The following is a 22,235-nucleotide window of genomic DNA, read 5'->3' as shown; positions in this document are numbered from 1 at the left end:
AGTAAAATATTTTCGATATTGAAAAATCAATTTTAAGTAAATTATTTTATCAATAAATTTCTATTAAAGTGAGAAAATTTTTATTTATTTTATTAAATTCAATGAAGATCAAGAAATAATATGATTAAATGAATTCATACAATTAATTAATTCTAATTCAAAAATTATAAATAATTAAGAATATTTTTATAATAATTAAATTATGTAACTTTTTTCAAATCGTGTTTTGTTTCTTTTAATTTTAGCTGATTTTATTAAACGAATCAAAGATTTTTAACAATTCAATTTTATTCTAAAATATGCAATATTTTCTGAGAACAAAATATTTGGATTAATCCAAATATAAAAATTTAATTTAATTACAACTATTATTTTAAATTTTGTATTGTTATTTTTTATATATTATTGCATAAAGATTCATACAAGTAAATAATTTATTAAATAGTTTTGTTTAAATATTTTAAATTAGTTAATTAATTCTCAGGCATTCTATTGATTTTCAGCTTATTCCTTTAGCTTCTTCTCAAGTGCTTTTTGCTTAGCTTTTTATATAAGTTTAGTTAGGTTTTATCCTTCTTCTTCGCCAGGGAAAATATAATCGTAGTATTCCTCTTTACCTATTTTTAATTTAAATAAATAAACATAAAATCCATTTTAAATTTAAATTTAATTATCTATACCTGCTTCCTCTTCTATATCTCCTTCTGCAATTACAATTTTTCTTTCTTTTTTTACTCTTTGAGGTTATTTGGCATTAATTTAAGCAATAAATTAAGCATCTCCAAATTAAAGCTCTGTTTTCCTCCAACTTTCTAATATTATAGCTCTTTCCTTTTATTTTAAGAAATAAATAATTATAAATTTTAAATCAAATAAAATGAAAAAATATCAAAAGTTTTAAATAATTACTTCTTTAAGTTTCTCTGCTTTGAAGTATTCTTCAGCTCTTGTGTATACTGCTCTACATTTTTCTCTATCATCGATTTTAGCTTCGAAAGATGCATAACTAAGCCAAATCTATTTTAAAAAATATTTTGAGTAAATTTAAATAAAAAATCTATTTATTACTTTAACGTTCTTAGATCTTTTTAAAAGTTCTTCAAATAAATTTCTAACATTCTCGTTTTCTTCTAATTCTATTTCATTATCTATATAAGCTTTCCATACTTTCTCAGGCATATTCATAGTAGGGCGATTAATAGCAAGATCAAAAATGGCTCTGTATCTTTCTAATTCAGGCAGACTCTTTTCGAGTTGAGCCCATTGAATGAAAGGATCTGGGTTATCAGGGAAAACTTCAATGTATTTTTCATAAATCTTTCTAACTCTATCAATGTTAGCTAACTTATATTCGAGATCAATATATTCTCTGAAAAGTTTGTCGTTTGGACATTTACCAATAGCTGTTCCAAAAATCTTTCTAGCCTATTAAAAATATAAATTTAATAATTAATTTAAAATAATTTTGATTGATTTTATTATTGAAAAATAATTATTTTATTTTATTTTAAAAGAAAAAGAAAAAAATGAAAAATTTGTGTGTAAATTTTTTACTGCTTCTAAATTTTCGTGTCTAACTTAAAAGTGAGCATACATAACCCATAATTTAGAGAAAGTGAATTTGCTATGAGGCACTAACTTAAGTGCTCTTTCATAAACTTCTTTAGCTTTAACTGGGTCATTGCCTTCCATTTCTTCAAAAGTAGCATAATTGTACCATAAATAAATGTATCTTCTCCAAAGTCTTTTTTCTTGTGCAAGTGGCACATTTTTAACTGCATGCTCAAATGTATCTCTTGTTCTAGCGCTATTACCAGTTGCTATTTCTAAATTAACCAAATCAAACCAAGCATCATAATTCATTTTATTTTCTGCAATTAGCAACTATAAATAAATAAAATAATCATTAATTTTTATTTAGCTATTTGTTTGCTTGCTGTTTATTTGAAAATAAAATTACTTTGTAATGAAGACGTCTTTCGTTGAAAATAAGCTCATCGATATCATCTTTTGTACCATGCTACTTTTCAAAGCTTAAATATTCTTCATATAATTTTTTTGATTTTTCTTTGGGAATATTTTCTAAACCAAACTTAAAGATTTCTCTAGCTCTATCATATTCTTAGTTTCTAATTTCAAACTTTGCAAAATTAACGAAATATTCTTCTTTTAAAGCTTCTTGGCCAAGCTCTTCTAATGTTTTTTCAAATAATTGTCTAGCTTCCTATTTATAACCTAGCTTTATTTCAAATTTAATCACCTTTAAGTATGTTTTTAGTCTTGGAAAAGCATCCATATAGCTGTTAAATATAATAAAAAATTAATCTTAAATTCGTTAATATAAAAATTTTTTTCTTTATTGTTTAAGTTTTTACTTGTACATAACTTGCCTTGCATTTTATACTTCTCCCATACGCTATTCAAAAGATAAATAGGCTAACCAAGCCTTTTCCTCAGGTCTCCATTCCATCCATCTTTAAAAAATATTTCTTGCTGCTACATAATTTGCAATCATTTCCTTTATTTTATTAACTAAAATTTAAGATCATTTAGATAATAGAATTAAGTACCTCCATATAGGCGTATTTGTACCAGAATTGATCAACTCTTGGTAACAACTCAATCGCTCTTTCAAATACATTTCTGGCATGATTGATGAATTTATGTCTCATTTCCATTTCAATATATTTAAGCCATAGAGAAATATTTTTATAATCTACTTCTAATGCTCTTTCATAAACACTTCTAGCTCTTCTAAACTCTTGCAGTCCTTCTTCAAAAACTGCATATCTATATATAAAAGTTAAAATATATTTTAATCGCTATTTTATATTTTCAATTTAAAAATGTGGTGTCTAGCTTGAAATAAATCTTCAAAAATGATGAAATTCAACTATCTATTTTGAGTATTTTATATATTGCAAAGTATTCATATATATTCATAGTAATTACTTTATCCAATGTCCCATATGGAAACGCTATTGCCTAATTTTATTTTCGAATTCTTTCCTTTTTCTCTATTTAATTTCATTAAGATCATCTTCATCTCTAATTCTATAGTCAGGTTCTACAAAGGGTTTCTTTCTATCTAAAAAGGCTCTTTACAAAAGCTGTTCAGCTGTTATCTATATAGGATTAGCTGCCTTATTTTTAATTTTAGGCGGCCTCATTGTAATCATATTATTATTTTAGATTTAATCACCCATATTTATTTCCTTATTGATTTTATATATTCAAATTAATTTAGGATATTTATTCCCTAAAAACAAATGATAATTAATAAATTGATGAATAAATAAGCTTATTTGTTTAATGATAGAGTTAAAAATTTTATTTCAATTAAATGTTATTATTTTACATCTTAAAAATAGAAAAAAATTCTCATAATATCAAATTAATAATAAACATAATATAATTAATGAAATATTTAATCTTTATTAAGTTCATAAACAATTAAAATTATTTTTTGATTTTACTCTAAAAATGTAAAAATACTCCTTTAGGTAAAAGAAAAAAGAATAATCTTAATAAATAAAATAATGAATGAATATCTTATCTACTTATCAATTAATAAATTAAACATAATTAAATTATAAATTCTAAAATTAAAAAAAAAAGATATTCAATTGTTAAATTTGATTATTGTAAATCTTAAAGAAATAATTCAACACAGAAAACATCAAAACATAATTTAGTCTTTAGTTATTTGCTTTATTTATAAAAGCTATTATTAAGCTTATTAAAAAAAATATACATATAGTTTGTTTGTTAATAAAATATTTCATTAAATTAAATTTTATTTTTTGTTTAAATAAATACAAAATTATCTAAATTGTTGTGTTTTAATAAAAAATTTGTCTTAAATAAATACTCTTTATTACAACAACTATTAATTTATATTAAAATTATTCATTTTAAGCAATAAATAAAAAATTTATATTTAAAAAATGAGGAAATCATTCTAAAATTATAATTTAAAAATTATTTATTTTAAATTTGTCTGAAAAATTGTTTAATTTATTTAATTTTTATTTTTGTTACTACTTTAAAATTTATTAACCATTTTTATTTAACCAACATTAAGATACTTCTATAAACCCTATAATAAATGAAATTATATCAAGAATATATTTTGATCATTTTTTAATAAATTTAAATATCCAAAATTTGGATTTATTTTTATTTTATTAGTAGAAGGTAAATTTAAGGAAAATACTTTTTTTTAGGTTTAAGTAAATTTTGTAAAATAATTCAAAAAGAGTTCTTTTTTGAAAAAATTAAGCAATAAATTTTTAATTTAAATATTAACTGAATTCATAATATTTTAAATAATCTTTTCTATCTTAAAATTATGAATTAGTTAACTAAAATATTAATAGCCAATTAAAATAAATTAATGTTAATTTTAATCTTACTAGAATATAGATTTTTTATAAAAATATTATCTTTTTTTTTTAAAAATTGATTTCATATTTTATCACTTTTCATAGAAATAATAATTTGTAATTAAATTCATAAAGAAGAAAAGATTAACTATCTATCTATAATTGCTATTATTATCTTATTAAGTCTTTTAATAGGTGAATTCTATAATCTATTTGCCTAAAAGTGAAATTTAATATTGCTAGGTAAAACAATTTTTGTTATCATACTTAAGAAATTAATGAACTTTTAAATATTTGAAAAAGAAAAAAATTAATATGTAGAATATATATTATAGTTTATTTAATAATTCATTTAATAAGTGAATTATCATCTCAATAGTCATAAATATATAAAATGTTAATTAAAAAATTACATTTTATTTTATTAAGATGCTTGTTTGTTTAATGGAAGAATGTTCGTATTAAATTCCGATATATATAAATTAAATTCACAAAAAAAAGTGATAAGATTTAAAAAATTGAATGAAATTGATTATAAATTCCTTGAAAAAAAAGAATAATAAATATCTGGCGCAATTTCAGAGAAGAATATAATTGCCTGCTTGCTGAATTGATTTAAGATTTTTCTTTTTTTAATAGCAAAAAAGTATTAATAAAACATAGAATAATTTTTTTCAACAACTAAATCAAAAATAAAAGCAAATTAGTTAGCATAATCCTCATTGACTATTTTCTACCAAACAATTGCATAATACATAGGCTGTTACAGTAACAAAGTTACTTAGATTAAAAAAGGAAGACTTTAGATTCTTTAGTCATTTAAAAATAATCAACATAAATAATGGACTCTGCTGAATAGCTTAGCTAAGAAGCAAATGATAATGAAAACTGCCAAAGTAGCAGCTCGAATTTAAATGCTACTCATAACGACATATTAGGTAAAATCAAGACAAAAAGAAAGTAGATTTTTAAGTTAATGAAACGCCAGAATACAAAGTAAGTAGCATTCAACATTAAATTTAACTTCATTTAGTTAGCATTTTTTTCTAAAATTTTTATGATGGAAAAGCTTGCTTTAATTTTGATAACTACATAAAAAATCCATTTATAAGCTAATTGAAACTTTGTTAAATTCCACAAAATCCTCAGTTTAAAGTGTTTATCATTATCACACTTTAGCTATGCAGCTTATTTTTAACCATGTATGCCTAAATATCAATTAGTACTTACTATTCGTTTTATTAATTGCTTCTATCTCCTCAAAAAGAAATATACAAAATAAAGAAATATTAAATGCAATAATGAATTTGTTTAATCTTATTAATTAAATAATTAATTAACAAATAAATTAATTAATTAATAAATAAATAATATGCATTTTTCATCAAATATTTGAATATCAGTCCCATAGTTTATAGATTGTTTGTTTGCTTAATAATCATTCATTCAATTATAATTAATATTAATAAACCCCTTTTTTTTTTGATAAAGCAGACTAATTTAAAATTTTTTATAATGACAATCAATAATTCATTCATTCATTCGTAGGCTATTGCACCTATCCATTCATAGATTATTGATTTCCTTTCAAATTATTTTTGATTATTTCTTAATCAGCTGACTTTTTTATTTCTTACCAAAAATTGCGGAATTAGATCCACTTCTTCCTATTCATTCATTTATTTATTTTTGATTTTATTTATACTTTAAATCTATTAGATCACATTTATCATAACTTAATTTTGAAAGCATATCCATAATATTTTTAGATGAATATTAAATAAATGCTAATTAATCTTTTAGCTTCTCTATATTTTTGCATTTTACATTAATCATTTAAAAATTAGAAATTAATTTCATATTTTCTACACCAATTTAAATTTTATCTTTGTATTTTCTTTTTTTCATTCTTTTAAATATTTAATATATTAAAGTAGAAAAAAATGCTCAAGTTACTCAGGCCCAACTCACAATAGAAAAGGCTAAAATGAAGGCCACTAAATTGATATCCGTTAACATTCAAACTCAATATTGAACTTGCCTTAAAATTTAAGCTTGGAGTAAAAGGATTCATCAATAAATAACAATCCATCTTAAAATAACTTGGAAGATGACGAATTATTCTCTTTAAACGGCTCCTTCTGCTAGTCACCGCCTTTTTAGCACATAAAAGATTTCGCTGATAATATTCAAATAACAGAAAAGCTCTCAGATATGAAAATATCCAGTCATACTCCTCCACTAAATCCTCAGAGATTATATAATTTAAATATGAATCCCTTGAATTTTAATGAAGATGATGACTAAAATTCAAATGAAGATAGCAAATATAGAGAAGAAAATTATATTTTGCCACAAAAGAAAATAAAAACTTAAAATAACAGAAATTATGAATAAAAAAGATAAGCACAAACTAATAATTTGAGAAATGCTTACAAATTAAAATAAAGTGAATCGGAAAATTAAGAAGACCTTCATAATATAGGATTTGATCAAGAGCTTTCGCACTCTGTATTTGACACTGAGTCTATATAAAATAATAATATAGACAATAAAACATAAAATTAAGAAATAGATGCTGATGATAATGAAATTAATTTATCTCCTGCAGCAAATGCAGAAGGTTGCAGCAATGCGTAAAGTATTATGAATTCACATGAAAAAAAATAAATGCAACAATAATCATAGTAATATAGTAGAAGAGAAAAAAGTTTAGAAGAATTATCCAAAAAATTCTTAACTATATTTTTATAGAAAGAGTAAATGCTGATAAGTCTTGATAAAATCACTTAGTAGCTAGGTAAATAAACACTTAAAAACTAAATAATAATTAATTTTTTTAAAGATGTTGAAAGGAGAAGAATATATGATATTATAAACATCCTTGAGAGTCTTAAGCTCGTTACAAGGAGAGGTAAAAATAACTACAAATGGAATGGGTTTGAGCAGATCTTTGACACAATACAATTTGTAAAAAGTTTTTTAGAATTTGAATATTTTATATTTTAATTTAACTTAAAAAACAAACAATTGTTTTCTATTAAATAAGAAATAAAACAAACAACATTTAAAATGCTAATTTCATTAAAAAAAAAGACATTAAAATTTATAAATTAAATAAATAAAAAATACAGTTTAGCACTCAAAGTGACAAACAAGAAGTTAATTTAGTTGCAGCAGAGCAAAATGAGAAGAAAGAAAAATCGTTAGAAATACTTTCGATTGGATTTTTGAAGTTATTTTTAAATTTCAAGTAAACTCTTTCTTTAGAGGAGGCAGCAAGAAAACTATCTCCAAATAACAGTGAGAACTAAAAGATAAAAACAAAAGTAAATTATTTAGTAAGAATTAATTATTTAAATTCAATTCATTTTTAAATAACATAGATAAGAAGATTGTATGATATTGCTAATGTATTTAAATCTTTGGGACTTATTAAGAAAGTCTAATTAAATGAAACTAAGAAGCCTGCTTTTTAGTGGATTGGGATTACAGGGCTGCAAGATTTTTACAACTCTTCGAAAGATAAAGAAGGCCTTGGAAGCTATTAAGAGCTAGATGAAACAAATAAGAGCTAAAAAATAAATAAAAAAGAATAATAAATTTAATAAAGAACTCTTTCTAACTCTTTAGTTAATTTATAAAATTAAAATGATTAAAATATATAAGATACCACGAAAACAGACTTTATGAATTGCAAGGACTTCAATTAATTCTTTTAGTCCATAGAAAATAATAATAACTCTTTATAATAAAATTTAATTGCTCCCTTTTAATAAGAAAAAGTTATAGCAGCTGAAGATCCTGATAAAGATGATGATTTTTCTGCTTCAAAAAATACTTGCTTTTTCTCAAATTCAAAAAATAGTGCTTTTAAAAGGGTCAGCAAAAGCTTATCTTAAACGACATAATAAAATGCTTAAATTAATCCAAACAATAGATTAATTTGCTTGGAAAATTTAGTTAGAAATTCAATTTTCTAAAATAATTAACTAACCAATTCCCTTAATATAAGTTAAAAACTTACTTAGCTGTTTGAGCAAAAAGGAAGGCCAAACATATTTTCAAATATAGTCAACGATCAAAATATACTAAATAACTAGAATAATACCACTGAAAATTAATAAAGAAAGTAGTCAATACAAAGCGAAAATAAAAAAGAATACAGCTATTCCTGGTACTGAAATTCAATTAATCATAATTGCTATTTTAAGAACACGTAAAATAAATAATGTGTTAGCTAGCTAGTTTTCTTTTTCAAATATAATATTTAACAATTTAATCAAAAAATAATAGAGTAAAATTAAAAATAAATAACATTTTTATAATAGAGTAAATATAATGTATATAAATTCTGTAATATAAAGCTTATTTAACATTTTATCATTTTTTTCATTTTCAAAATAAAAATTCTCATTTTTTAAAAAAATATTTCTAACCTGAAATTAAAATATCACTTACTCTGTAGGTAGTTTAGGTAGGTACATACATTTATATGGTGATATAGTACCCTAGGGTACTATCTTTTTCAATACTACATACACGAATTAAAATAAATTTATTTAATACATGAGATACTTTAATTGAAAATACTGTAATTAGTTTTAATTAAAAATCTAAAAAATTAAAATTAAAATCAAGATTTTAAATTTAAAAATCTTAAATCATAAATTAATAAAAAACTATTGGTTAAATTAATTAAATTTGTGCAATTTGTTAAAGATTATAAATAAAAATAGAATATTTATATTATTATTTTGATTAAAAACAATTAATTACAAAAATTTTTTTATTAAATTGAAAGGGAAACTTAAAAAATAAAGAATCATTATGTAAAATTAGATATTTTACAAAAAGCTTTTAAATTTAATTAATATTTTTGTTTAGATATGTCAACAAGTATTGCATGATTTTTCTTCTGTAAAATATAAAATTAACTTTATTAAATTGGTCATTTTCAAAGTCAATTTTAACAGCTATTTTTCACTTTGAGGATCTATTTTATTTCCACTAAAACAATAATTAATAATTTACTATATTTTAAGTTTTTAAATTACCCTAAACATAAGATTATAGTTGAAAGATTCTAATTTTTTGATATTGCAGCCACTAATCTAAAAATGCCTTGATTATTAATGTCATTTGATCTATTTTTAATAATCTAATTCAGCTTTTTATAACAAAAAATTAAATGTGTTTACTCTAAATCTATTTTGATGCCAATTAATTTTGGACAATAAGATAAAGCAGTTCCTAAGCACTCAGAACCTAAATCACCCACATTATTGCTACTTTTAATTGATATAAAAAATTTTTAGATATAAAATTTCAATTTAAAATATAATAAATTTTTATTAATTTATTAAACGACTTATACTTTTAAAATGATAAAAAAATAATTATATTTTTAGAGTAAAATAATTTTTTTGAATATTTAAATCAAGAAAAGAAAAATATATCTTACTAAATAGAGAGTTCCAAGATTTAGAGAGATTTACAGTTCTGAATTTGATTTCCTAATTCTTATATTCCCTAATCACCTATATTGTTTTTGCTTTTAATATATCAAACAAATTTATTTAAATTGTAAATTTCCATAAAAAATTAAACACTTTTAAATTTAAAATAATTAAATTATTTAAATGATAAAAATGAATCAAACTAATGTTTTACTCCATATTTAATTTAATTGTTGATAAGTTTGAGCAAGTTGAAAAAATATTTCCAGCAAACGATATCCCTTAATTACCAATATTATTCTACCTTTAAAATAAAATATCATTAAATTTAACCTTTTCATTTTAAATACAAACATAAAAATAAGAATATAGAATTTACTAAAGATTTAAGGTTAATTTTCTCAAATTTTAGCAGCTTTATATTTGAGAGCACAAGCCTTAACACCCAGCATCACCAATTTTGTTGTTACTTTATTATGGAATTAATTAGATATTTAATTAATTAAATTAAAATCATAATAATTAAAAATTTTGCTAAATTTGTAACATAAAATTAAAAAAATTATCTTTAAATTTATATAAATTTGTTTAATATTTTTTCAAGAATAAAAATTATTATTTTTAAAGCCAAAAGTTCTTTTTTTTTACGATAATTAAAGAAATAAAGTTTGAATTTATTTGCATCTTGATAAGGCTATACCCAGGTCAATTGCTCCCTGTTAACCAATTGAATTTGAGCTATATAAATATATTTATTAAGCTTAAAAAAAGGATAACTGTAATGAAATATATTTTTTTAAATTTAATTTATATTGATTTAATATGAAAAATTTATTTTAATAAAACAAAAAATATTTATTACCCCAAATAAACTGTCAAACTTAATAAATTTTTGCATTCAGCTAATGACGAAACCAAGTTTGAAGGGCCATGAACACCAATTTTATTTCTTCTTTAAAGAAATAATTTAAATGTTTAATTTGTATAGAATTTAATGATAAATTTTCTTTTGAAAATTACAATTAAATTTTAAAAAGATATTATTTTCAGTTAAAATTCTAATATTTAATTTTTGTAAATTTATTTACGCTAACTGGATTATCAATGTTTAGAGATTATCACACTTTGAAAGTGAATTTCCTAATTATAGAGCTCCTTCTGCTGTTATATTGTTAGAGCTTTTTGTATATATATAAATATAAATTAATAAAAAGTACTTTATCCTAATTAAATTAAAAATGAAGTAATATTTAATGATTTTTTATATAAATAATTATTAATGCCTAATACGAGAAATAAAATTATTACCCAATGTATAATTCTAAATTAGAAATATTTTTACAGTGGTAAAGAGGCTTAACTATAGCTGATAAGCCTAGATCATTGATTTTATTAAACCTTTTTTTTATTATTTTTTTAAATTTAATGTTTAATTTTTTACAAGAATTTTTATCTAAAATATCTATCTACTCAAGGTCAATTTCCAAAGATTTTAAGTTAATGCAATTTGTAAAAGAAGATCCTAATTGAGATTAGCCTTATTAATCAATTGTGTTTTTACTTTAATTTTTAATATATATTATATTAGAATAATTAATTATTAAAATGATTTTCAGCATTCAAATATCAATAAATTATTTTTTATTTGCTAATTTTAATTAAAACTTTTAAAATAAAATAAGCAAATAAAAATATCTATTTTTTGTTTAAATAGACTTAAAATTAAAAAAATAATAAAGTAAATTTCACATAAAATCTAAATGCAAGAATTCATGGTGTATCAACTCAGATGATAAAAACTTTTTATTATTAAAATAGCTAAATCATAAATGAAATATTTAAAATACTTTAATTACATCATTTAATTATTCGTATTTAATTTTCTTTATTGACATATTTTTTTTATAAAAAAAATACCTGCCTGCCCTTTTGAAATTGATTGTTTGTTTTTATCAATAAAAAAGCAAATATTTAGAAAATAAATTTTTGATAAAGGTTTAATTTAATTATGTTAATTATAAACATATTTACAAATCTAATATAAGGTTAAAGACATTTTTTTACTTCTCCAAATTTAAAATTTAATAAATTTATTTAAATTTATTTTAAACATTTTTCAGAATTTATTATGAATATAAATAAAAGAATTAAATTAAAAAATCAAACTCAATATAAAAAGTGATTTAATATTAATTATTCACAAGTACTTAATTTTATCAAATAAATGAAATCAGATTTATTTTTAAGTATTATTAAAAGCAATTACAAACAATTAATCACTTTGATATATTAAATTTTGATACTATTAATTATTAAAAATTAATTATATTAATTAAAAACTAAGAGCTTATTACTCATTTCACTTACTTACTTATTTACCTACCTGCCTACTAACTTATGTAAGTTAAATTTTAATTTATTTCAGTTTTAGTTTCATTTTTGTCAGAATTCATAAATCCAATAAAAGATTTAGGCTCAATATAATTTAATATATAAAAATTCTTCTTACGTATTTAATTAGATTAAACAAATAATAAATTCTTATCAAATTTATTTGATATAAACCTTAATGAAATTATTATTACCATTACATTGGTTCTTATAAAAAAAAAACCTTAAAATAATTAAATTTAAAGTATTTTTTTCAAAATTTTTTTTTCTTGGAAGTTAATATATGAGAAACTGCTGTATTTATAAAAATTAAACTAGCTGATTTGACATGTATATCCAATCAATCAGCTAATTTCAAAGAGAGGAAGAGCTAAATTCATAAATAATTTACATATAAATTTTAAGTTCTTATTTTATTATTATGTTTTGCGCTTAATTAAAAAGTAAAAAAATTTATGATAAAAATTATATATAAATTTGATAGAAAATTTTTAATTGATATGATTTCTAAAGAGAAATCTACATTCTTTAACAGCTGTAGAAAACAAAAAATAAATAATTATTTAATTAAATTTACAAAAATTATAAAAATAAAATTGGAGAAAAACACATTAAAAAAAATGAAATTTATTAATCAAAAAGTAATTTTTTCAAATATAATTTTAAATTTTGTCAAATAAACAAATTTTAATTTGCAATAGTACAAACTAAAATATCGTAATTTATTAGAAGATAAAAGCTCTTTATTAATGAATGATTTGATAGAATGCTAAAGTATGACTCAACTTTCAATAGAATTTTTGTAATATTTAAAAATTTTTTAAAATAATCCAGATATTATTATTAGCATTAAAATAGAATTAAAAAAAAGTAAATTTTCTAAATTAAAATTTTTGAAATTTAATTAGAGAAGTCACACATAAAGATGAATATTAATGTTGTTGCTCTGATTTTGATTTTGATTTTGATAGTTTTTACAATATTAGTTTGATAAGTGATAAAACTATATCTAAAATATTGAAAAATTTAAATAGCTGCAAAGATCTTTAAATTTTGAAAATAAAGATAAAGTAATAAATTTCTAGCTTTTTTGAATTTTAACAATTCAATAAAATATTAATCTTAAATTAAAAATTATTATATGAAGAAACATTGGATATAGTCCTATTGAAGTTAAGAACTTAATTTTTGGGATAGCTAATATCTAAAAATTGACAAATTTATCTCTTACTTTTAAGTAATAATTAATCTTAGCTTAAAAAAAAATCACACACGCATAAATTTATTATTATTATTATTTTAAAAACTGATTATAAAATTTATTTCATTTTTCTTAAATATTTTTTTTAAATATAGGTAGTCGTTTTTTGATGAGAAATGTATGGTCCATTTAGCTGAAGAAATTATTAATTGTCAAAATTTGAAAACTTTGGCTCTTTCATTTAAGTAAAATAACCTCACGTTTTTTGGTACATAAAATAAAATTACTATTTTATGATAAAATATAAAGGCAAGAATTGATAACCACACTTTCTATTCATAATTTAATTGATTCAATCTCTAAAATTACATAGCTTGAATCTCTAAAATTAAAGTTTATGTAATATGAACATATTTTTACAAACAAATATTTATTATTTCAAAATTAATTAGCAATAATTTGAAAGATAAATTTTCATTTTATGAAGTACTAAGCTAGATAACTAGAGTCTCTAATCCTAATCTTAAGAATTTGAGTCTAGATCTAAGGTTTTTTATTCATTCTTACTAAAATTATTTTTAATTGATTAATTTTCCTAAATTATTCAATCTTTTATTTATTTTTAATAGAAAATAATAAATAAATAAATAATAAATATCTTAATTAATAGCTATAATCTAATCAACTATGAGAAGATATTAGAAGTTGGAGATCTTTTAACCAAATTAAAAAATTTGAAAAGCTTTGAACTAAATTTAACGTATAAAGACATATCATTCTTTATTTATTTTTAGATTTAAAGTTCATTAGATAATGATTTAACAGTCTAATATTTTACTTATTAAAAATATTGATTCAAAACACTAAAAAATATGACAAAATTAACAATAAATTTCATAATTAAGCCTTAAATAAATAAAAGAAAAGTAAATAAATATTTTTTTTTTAATTAGTTCAACAGATATTAATGAGGAATAATTTTCTATTTTGTGCCTTGAGCTACTTAATATTAAAAGTTTACTTAATTTGAGTTTACTTTTAAGGTAAAATATTGTCAAAAAAATAAATTTTCTTAATAAATAATTTATCTACAGAGGTAATTATATTGGAGATTCTGGTATTTTAAGTTTAATCAAGCTTTTAAAATCTTCTTAAAATATAAAGATTTTTACTGTTGATCTTAGGTAACTTTTTGAATATTGTATTTTTAATAACAAATAAAAATTATTCTTAAATTTTATTATTAGGAGCAATTAGATATGTCTTTATTGCAATTAATTTCTTTAAGAATTTTTAGAAAGCTTGAAAAATTTATTCTATTTGAATCTATATTATGGGTAATTTGATTATTCTAATTTTAATTAAAAATATTATATTATTTAAAAGTCGAATCTCTTTTTCTTCAATAAATATGCAAATAATGAATAAAGCAAAAAGATTAATTTAATATGAAGAAAATATAAAATCTAAAGAATATAGCAAATCTGAAAGTCCTCCCTAATTTAAAGAAAAAGAGCAATAATTAATTTGGGAATCCAATCACTATAAAACACATAAACACAATAACAAGGATATTGATAATGATTAAGATACTAGTTATGAATTTGATTTTGATGATTTTAACATGCAATTATTTGAATGAAAATTGAATTATTATAAAATGATTTTTATTTAAAATAAATTTGTATTATTTTTTAAAAATACATGTAGAAAAAAGAACAATTATTTTATAAATTTAAAGTTTGTTAAACATAAAAAAGGACTAAATTTGATCAAAAGTTTTTATCTGAATATGTCCTTAATATATGAAAAACTACGGTATTTCTTTATTTTTTTGAAAGTAATTTTTATGTAAAAAAATAAAATATTTTTAAAAACAGCTTTCTTTCTATAATTATATTAGAAATATATTTTTACTTGATAAAGAAAGTTTAGAAAAAAATAATAAAAAATAAATAATAAGTAAACATGTTTGTTATATAATTAATTTATTTGTATTTTATTAGTATAATGATTTTAGATTTCAAAAATCATAGAACTATTGTAGCATTGGAATTTGAGTTTTCTATTCATTTGTGCCTCCAATAATTTAAACTTTCTGAGTTGGAGCTTTTTCATACAATTTATGACTAAGATAAATACAAGCTCTTGGATTATAGATAGCAGGTCTTTTTTGATTTAGCTTTGGATCATTTTAAAGATCACACTAAACTAAAATATTAACATAATTTGAAGGAATATTCTAATATCCTACCAATGATCCTATCATACCACCTACAATACATGCAGCAGTATCAGTGTCTCCATGAAGTCTAATTATTTATTTTAATACTCTTGGTAGTAAATCGCTATCTATTGATTCACTACCTTCTGCAATTCTTTTCAAAATAATAAATACATTGATGAATTAGTGTTTAATCCAAACTTCATATATTTTAGTTTCGCTAAATTTCTCCTTTAAAACATTTTCTCTCCACCATTATTATATAACACCTATGTTTAAGAAATTTTCTACATAATTGTTAATATCTTCAAAAGCTTTTTTTGCGTCTCCATTTTGTATAAGATTGATGCATGCTCTGACATAAATGTATGTGCAATCTAAACAAATAAATAAATAAATAAATTATGTTTTTTAAAAAAATTAATGTTAGAAATCAAAGTAAATTTGTTTAAAAATATTAATTAATTAATAAAAAGATATATATTTCTATTTGTCAATATTCTTTTAATATTCTAATAACAAAGTGTATTTATTTATTTATTTATTTTACATTAAGATATAATGTTAGGGTGTGTGATTTACTACTCTGAAAATACTGATTTTTTTATCTCTTCCTAGTCATTTAATTTTGAAAGATAGACTATAAGGGAACATATTCTCATGCAACCACCATTACTTTCTGAGTTTTGATTATCAATCTAAGCTTAAGATATTGCTATATTAGAAAGATCCTTTTCTTAAACCTAGTCTTTGTTCATCTTAATGTTTATTTACTAGTCATTAATAAGTAACTTAAATGGATTGGAAGTTGTTTATCCTTTTTATATTAATAAAATGAATAAAAAATAGATAAATTAAATTCAATTTTATATATTTAGGATTATGCAAAAATTAAATTATTCAATATTGTAAATATTTTATTTATCCTTAGTCAAAATATGCAAAATGTAAATTTATTTATTTATTTTTACCAATATCAATAGGCTTAGATTTAACCCACAAAACATAGTATTTTGTTATTAAATTTAGATCAATAGAGTTTTCATCGCTTTCAATTAAACCATATCCTAAAGAGGTAGCTAACTCGCTATCATCAGTACCTTAGCCAGCAATAACTCTATGAATTCCTCCTCCTTCCATTCTTATTGCTTTTTAGATTTATTCTTCAGTTAAATCTTTCGTGAACTCTGTCACTGTACCTATGCTATCACCGATGTACGAGCACATCATACAACCTATAGCTCTTTTTTCTTAATCAGAATTATTTTAATTTTTTAGTATGACCTAAACATCTTCAGGTGATAAATTAAATTTCAATTCTTAAGAGTTTAAATAAAGATTTTATTTCTGCATTTTCTAATTCTTAACTAAATTAATTATTTTTTTCTTTCTTAAAATTAATTAGCGATATCAATAAAAATCCTTAGTATCTAATTATTCTAATAATTCTTTCACCCCTTTTAAGAGAATACACACATACCTTTTGTTCACATATTTGGAATATTCAACTCATCATCTTAAATAAGTGGCATTAACCAAAAAAAATAATAAATTCAAATATTTTAGTTATTTAATAATTTAAGCTAAAAAATATAAATATTTTAACATTAATTAAAATAGAATTTTTTAGATTTAATTATGATAAAATAATATTTTAAATATTTAATTTAAATAAATAATTTTAAAATTAATTGTGGGATATAAAAAAATAAATTTTATTTATAATTAATAAAAGAAGTTTGATTAATTTATTTATAATGAATGAAAGCATAAAAAAACTGAGTTCAAATAGTGTGGATATTTAATTAATTGAGTGAATGATAAAACTTGTGAAATATGTTTTTTATTTTTATCTATATGGGTGTAATAATTAATTAATTTTGAAGGCTTATTCTATAATATATCGATAATATAAATCTTAAATAACGAACATCTAAATTAATTAATAAATAAATAGAAGTGAATGTGCTGACTAACTATTTGATTGAAAATGAATTACTATTATTACACTAAAGTTATCCAACAATGTTTATTTTGTATTTTGATAACTAAAAGTAATAAAAAGAAAATTAATTAATTAATTAATTAATTTGCAAGTGAAATAATTTATATTTATTTAATTTGAGAAAGTAGAAGGTTTTAAAATATTGAATATAAGCTAAAAATAGAATTTAAAAACTTTGAGATTATCTGACAAAGCAAAGTTTAAAGAAGTAATAAGAGAGGCTATTTGAACCAACTACTTTAGCATTTGCTTTAAACATTTTAACTACTTATTAGCAATGAGTCGACACAGTTATGACAAAAACAATATTTTTTAAGGCTTTGAGTAGCCTAATAGGAATGATATTTATGATAATTTAAACCAAAAATAATAAGAAAATCTAGGTTTAATTTATGCTACCACCTAAAAAAGAGCAAAAAGGTATTAAGAAAGCAGGACAAAAACGTTGAGCAATAGCTCTGAAAATTAGGAATTCAGAGGGAATATTTAAAACAAAGATCATAATAATTAAGAAAAATAAGAACTAATATATTTTGATTCAGATAATTTTATATCTGCATCAAAAAATTAAAAGGATTAGCAATAGTAAATGAATGGATGGAATAATAGCAATAATTAGCAAGAAGGTGGAAGTGGCTAGAAAGGCAGGAGATCAAATACCAAATCAAATACTCCAAATATTAGGAGTGAGAGACGATAAAGCAAGATTATTCAAGGATTCAGTGATGTTTAGGCACTGATGAGTTTAGCATAAAACAACCCATCTTCTCACAACAATTCAGCTTAAAAAGATATAAATTAGTCCTTTAACTAAGCAGGAAAATATTAACAAAGTAATAAGCATAGAGGGTCTAGTTAGAATGGACATAATGAAGTAATAGATTATTTTATTAACACTTAGGAAATAAAGAAATAAATAAATAAATAATAAATATACTTACAAGAAAATAAATAGAGTATTTATTATATTTTCTATTGCAAAATATAATAATTAAATCATTTAAATATAAATCATGCAATTTATATATGTAATTAACACATATTATATTTAATAATAGAGATAAACCAATAAAAACAAAGATTAAGGCAATTAAGATCTTTTAGCTAGGCCATATGAATTGATAGAAATTAGAGATTAATAGCTGATTTTAAATGAAGATTTGTTATAAGAAGTAAAAAAAATATCAAATTTATTCATCTAATTTATTAATTAATTATTTACCAAAAATTAATCAAATTTCTTTTATTCTTTCTAAATAAAATTCAGCTCAAGTTTATAGCAAAACAATTTGAAACATTTCTCAATATTTAAATTTTTTAAATGTTTAAACAAAATAAAACTTAAAATCATGATTTGTTTATTAAGTCCAAACTTTAATTATTCTTATTATAAATAAGAAAATTGTAGGATTTTTATGCAAGCAAGCAAGCTGATATTTGATATTGTTTGTTAATTAAATAAATTTAGGGGATAAAATAATATTGATTAATTAATTCTTTTGCTTTTTATTTTAGTGCATCAAACTTAAATCATTTAGATTTTAATAAAATATGAAGGTAATATAAATATAATCTCTGTGATTGGCTTGCCAGGAAAAGGGAAGAGCTAGTTTCTAAATAAATTTCTCTCTAGTAAATAAACTAAAAAAGTAAATACAGAAATGAAAGTTAATATTAAGTTAATAATATTTATTGTTTTTACAGTTTTATGAAAGAGATGGAGGAGATCAAGGGACTGAAGGAGCTGTTTTATGGGGTTAGCCTATTTATAATCCCGTTTCAAACACTCACACTTTTTTAATCGATGTATAGGGTATAGATACATTCGAAGAAGTTAATTTAAAACTTTAGCTTTTTATAATGCTTATGAGTGACTAAATAATATTTTATTCAAATTCTGACCTAAGACATGTCATTTATGATGAGATGAGCTTTTTGATCGAATTTGAAAACAAATTAAATTTTCCAATTACTGATTTAAATATCAGCGATTACATGCCTGAATTATACATTATAGCTAAAGAATAGAATTTTAATAGTGAAATGGACCTCTTATTAACATCAGAATTATAAAATTTTGTTAATGATACTGATAAACTTATCTTTGAGGGAGATGTAGTAATAGAATAAATTCTTCACTTCATAAAAGCAAACTCTAATCATCAGCTTCTTAAAATTAAAAATGTAATTTATTTTTTTTATTTAAAAAATGTTAATTTTTTAAGAAAGTTTAAGTAAAATTAATGAATGTGTTTATTTATATAAAACAGATATTGAACTCAGCTTTTAGGGATAAAAAATGCTTTTTATAAAAATTTGGTTTAGATGATTCAATAGAATCTATAGATTAAGCTTAGTTTTTTTCTGTGCCTGATAGAGAATCAAGTGCAAAAAAATCAATGGTCCCAATTAGTAATAATCAAATAAGTAATTTCAATTAAAAAATCTCAGTTTCGAGAGTTACTCCGAGCTTTTAATTGTTGAATTCATAAATGAGTTAAAATATTTAAGGAATAAATACAATGTAAAGCCAATTTGGATAGTAAGTAACAAATATTTAAGGACTTAATACTATTCCAAGCTAATTAGGACAAAAAACTAGCTTTTAAGGATTAAATACAATTCAAAGCTAAATAGGATAAATAAATAATATTTAAGGATAAAATACAATTCAGAATTAATTAACATAAATAACTAAAGGATAAACACAAAAAAATTCTATTTATTTAAATACATCATAATTTAATAATATTGGTAAATTTTAATAAACTTCATTTACCAATTTAAAAGCTAGCAATACAAATGTTTAATCGGTTTTGCCAAGTATATCAAACTTAAATATTAATAAAATGGTAGATTAATTGAACTAAATTAAAACAGATGTTGAATTCTTAAGAAAAATAATTAATCTTCCTTAAAAATATAAAAAATTTAAGAATATTCCAATAAATTCATACACATTCTGCAAGTATTTATTTATTCATTTCATTTAATAAAACTTTTTATTTAATTTTTTTATTTATTTTAGGTATTTAAGCTTGTTAATAGAGCAAATTAATTAAGGAAAATAATAATATTTTGAACCTAGGACAATTGTTTCCTAATCAGTAAATTACGAATTTTAAAGAGTCTTATAAATCCTTGAAAAGGATCATTAAGAAAGAATATAATATTTAGTAAATTTTGATAACTTCTCATCGATGTAGAAGCTCATGCAAAGTTTGTTCTCTATAAGAAATTCTATCATAGAGCAATTTAATGCAAGTATGCATAGATTTGTATCAGACAGTTATTTTAAAGAAATATATTAAATATATTTTTAAAATCTCAAAAAAACTCTTGATTTTAGAGAAGAGCAAGTTTTTAAGCTATTCTAAAATATTTCTTACGGGTAAATTATTTTACTGTTTAAAATACTTTGAAAAAAATATATTTAAATCATTTTATAGTTATTTAAGAATTCAATTAATTTGCTTAAAAATAACTAAAATTCTTTAAAATTTTATAATTCTAAATTTAAAAGTATATTTAAAGTGCTCAATAATTGATATAAAAAATCAGCTAATAAAAATATATTTTTTAATAAAAGTATTAATGAAAAGTGGAGAATAAATAGACTAGAAGAGCTGGATCAGCAGCTGCAAGAGAAATCAAAGCTGGTTAATACATTAGAAAATAATAATTAGTACATAAAAATTTAATAGGACTTCAAAGATCTCATTTAAATGTATTGCAAAGATATTTTATAATAAAACAATGATATAGATGGTCTTTCTAAGGTATTTATATTTTAAAAATTTTGTGTCTAAGACTTAGGAAGATACTTCTAAATGTTTGCTAACTTGTACGATAAATCCTATTAAGAAAAGCAGCTGTAAATAATTGAAAAAGATTCCCATAAAAAATTGTTTGAAATATTCTTTAAAAGATTCGAAATTATCAAATAAAAAGTATCTCTTTTTTTCTCTAATTCACATTTTCAAGATTAAACTAATGAATTAATTTAATTTATTTTTAGACCAAATTGTTAGATGATGTACTTAAGAATCTTGAGAAGGAAAACGAAAATTAAAGAGAATTAGTAAAAGCGCTTGATGATAAGTTTATTAAATCCTATGAGAAAGATAAAGCGATTAACGACAGAAAAACAGCATTGTATCAGAAACTTCTTGAAAAAGAAGATTAATTAAAAGTGAGAGAATATTATTTTTTATTTGCATTCAATGTAAAGCTTAATTATTAAATTATCAAAACAGATTATAACAAAGAAGAAAAATAGAATTAGGACAGACTCTTTCAGTAAAAGCTAAAATATTTTTTCATCAAGAACTATCACAGAAATGAAAAACCAAGACACCACAAATGCATAAAAATTAAATATTTCAAATTTAGATTAAAATAATACATTAAAATCAACTTATGAAAAGTAAGAAAGCTAAACGTTTATACGTGTTGTAAATAAACTATAATCTAATTGGCTCATCAATCTTTTCAGAAATGTTTGCAATCAATTTGTAATAATTCATTTCTGATCAGGTTCAGCTAATTTTAAAATATTATCATCCTATTT

General features: G+C 20.9%; 6 protein-coding genes across 6 annotated transcripts; 3 read left to right on the top strand and 3 right to left on the bottom strand. All coding sequences in view use genetic code 6, as the record gives it.

Annotated features, from left to right (window-relative positions):
* Positions 1–480: 480 nt before the first annotated feature.
* TTHERM_01076960 (crooked neck-like protein) lies at positions 481–3,206 on the bottom strand (the record flags this gene model as incomplete). Its single annotated transcript, XM_001030532.3, has 9 exons — positions 481–617; positions 681–831; positions 910–1,017; positions 1,069–1,425; positions 1,555–1,884; positions 1,961–2,300; positions 2,376–2,518; positions 2,571–2,790; positions 2,953–3,206. 9 exons carry the CDS (start codon positions 3,204–3,206, stop codon positions 481–483), a joined length of 2,040 nt encoding a protein of 679 aa, XP_001030532.3.
* Positions 3,207–5,226: 2,020 nt separating this feature from the next.
* Positions 5,227–8,569, top strand: TTHERM_01076950 (transcription factor; the record flags this gene model as incomplete). Its single annotated transcript, XM_001030531.3, has 5 exons — positions 5,227–5,381; positions 6,323–7,185; positions 7,231–7,355; positions 7,520–7,714; positions 7,772–8,569. 5 exons carry the CDS (start codon positions 5,227–5,229, stop codon positions 8,567–8,569), a joined length of 2,136 nt encoding a protein of 711 aa, XP_001030531.1.
* Positions 8,570–9,277: 708 nt separating this feature from the next.
* TTHERM_01076940 (kinase domain protein) lies at positions 9,278–11,739 on the bottom strand (the record flags this gene model as incomplete). Its single annotated transcript, XM_001030530.2, has 13 exons — positions 9,278–9,395; positions 9,443–9,532; positions 9,587–9,676; positions 9,850–9,939; positions 10,059–10,148; positions 10,224–10,313; positions 10,493–10,582; positions 10,707–10,796; positions 10,933–11,022; positions 11,153–11,242; positions 11,315–11,404; positions 11,594–11,643; positions 11,701–11,739. 13 exons carry the CDS (start codon positions 11,737–11,739, stop codon positions 9,278–9,280), a joined length of 1,107 nt encoding a protein of 368 aa, XP_001030530.2.
* Positions 11,740–12,735: 996 nt separating this feature from the next.
* On the top strand, positions 12,736–15,078 carry TTHERM_01076930 (hypothetical protein; the record flags this gene model as incomplete). Its single annotated transcript, XM_001030529.2, has 12 exons — positions 12,736–12,876; positions 12,937–13,037; positions 13,144–13,305; positions 13,383–13,472; positions 13,592–13,681; positions 13,746–13,835; positions 13,889–13,984; positions 14,107–14,196; positions 14,390–14,479; positions 14,531–14,620; positions 14,684–14,773; positions 14,823–15,078. 12 exons carry the CDS (start codon positions 12,736–12,738, stop codon positions 15,076–15,078), a joined length of 1,386 nt encoding a protein of 461 aa, XP_001030529.2.
* A 381-nt stretch (positions 15,079–15,459) lies between these two features.
* TTHERM_01076920 (ADP-ribosylglycohydrolase) lies at positions 15,460–17,013 on the bottom strand (the record flags this gene model as incomplete). Its single annotated transcript, XM_001030528.3, has 3 exons — positions 15,460–16,037; positions 16,211–16,477; positions 16,632–17,013. The coding sequence occupies 3 exons, from the start codon at positions 17,011–17,013 to the stop codon at positions 15,460–15,462; spliced, it is 1,227 nt and encodes a 408-aa protein (XP_001030528.1).
* A 929-nt stretch (positions 17,014–17,942) lies between these two features.
* TTHERM_01076910 (hypothetical protein) lies at positions 17,943–22,197 on the top strand (the record flags this gene model as incomplete). The annotated part of the gene is made up of 9 exons (XM_001030527.2): positions 17,943–18,539; positions 18,724–18,837; positions 19,204–19,314; positions 19,370–19,849; positions 19,936–20,633; positions 20,694–21,056; positions 21,255–21,615; positions 21,684–21,857; positions 21,922–22,197. 9 exons carry the CDS (start codon positions 17,943–17,945, stop codon positions 22,195–22,197), a joined length of 3,174 nt encoding a protein of 1,057 aa, XP_001030527.2.
* Positions 22,198–22,235: the final 38 nt, after the last annotated feature.

Source organism: Tetrahymena thermophila, assembly GCF_000189635.1.
Source record: "Tetrahymena thermophila SB210 genomic scaffold scf_8254631, whole genome shotgun sequence".
Taxonomy (NCBI): domain Eukaryota; phylum Ciliophora; class Oligohymenophorea; order Hymenostomatida; family Tetrahymenidae; genus Tetrahymena; species Tetrahymena thermophila.
This window is presented reverse-complemented; position numbering and strand designations above follow the sequence as displayed.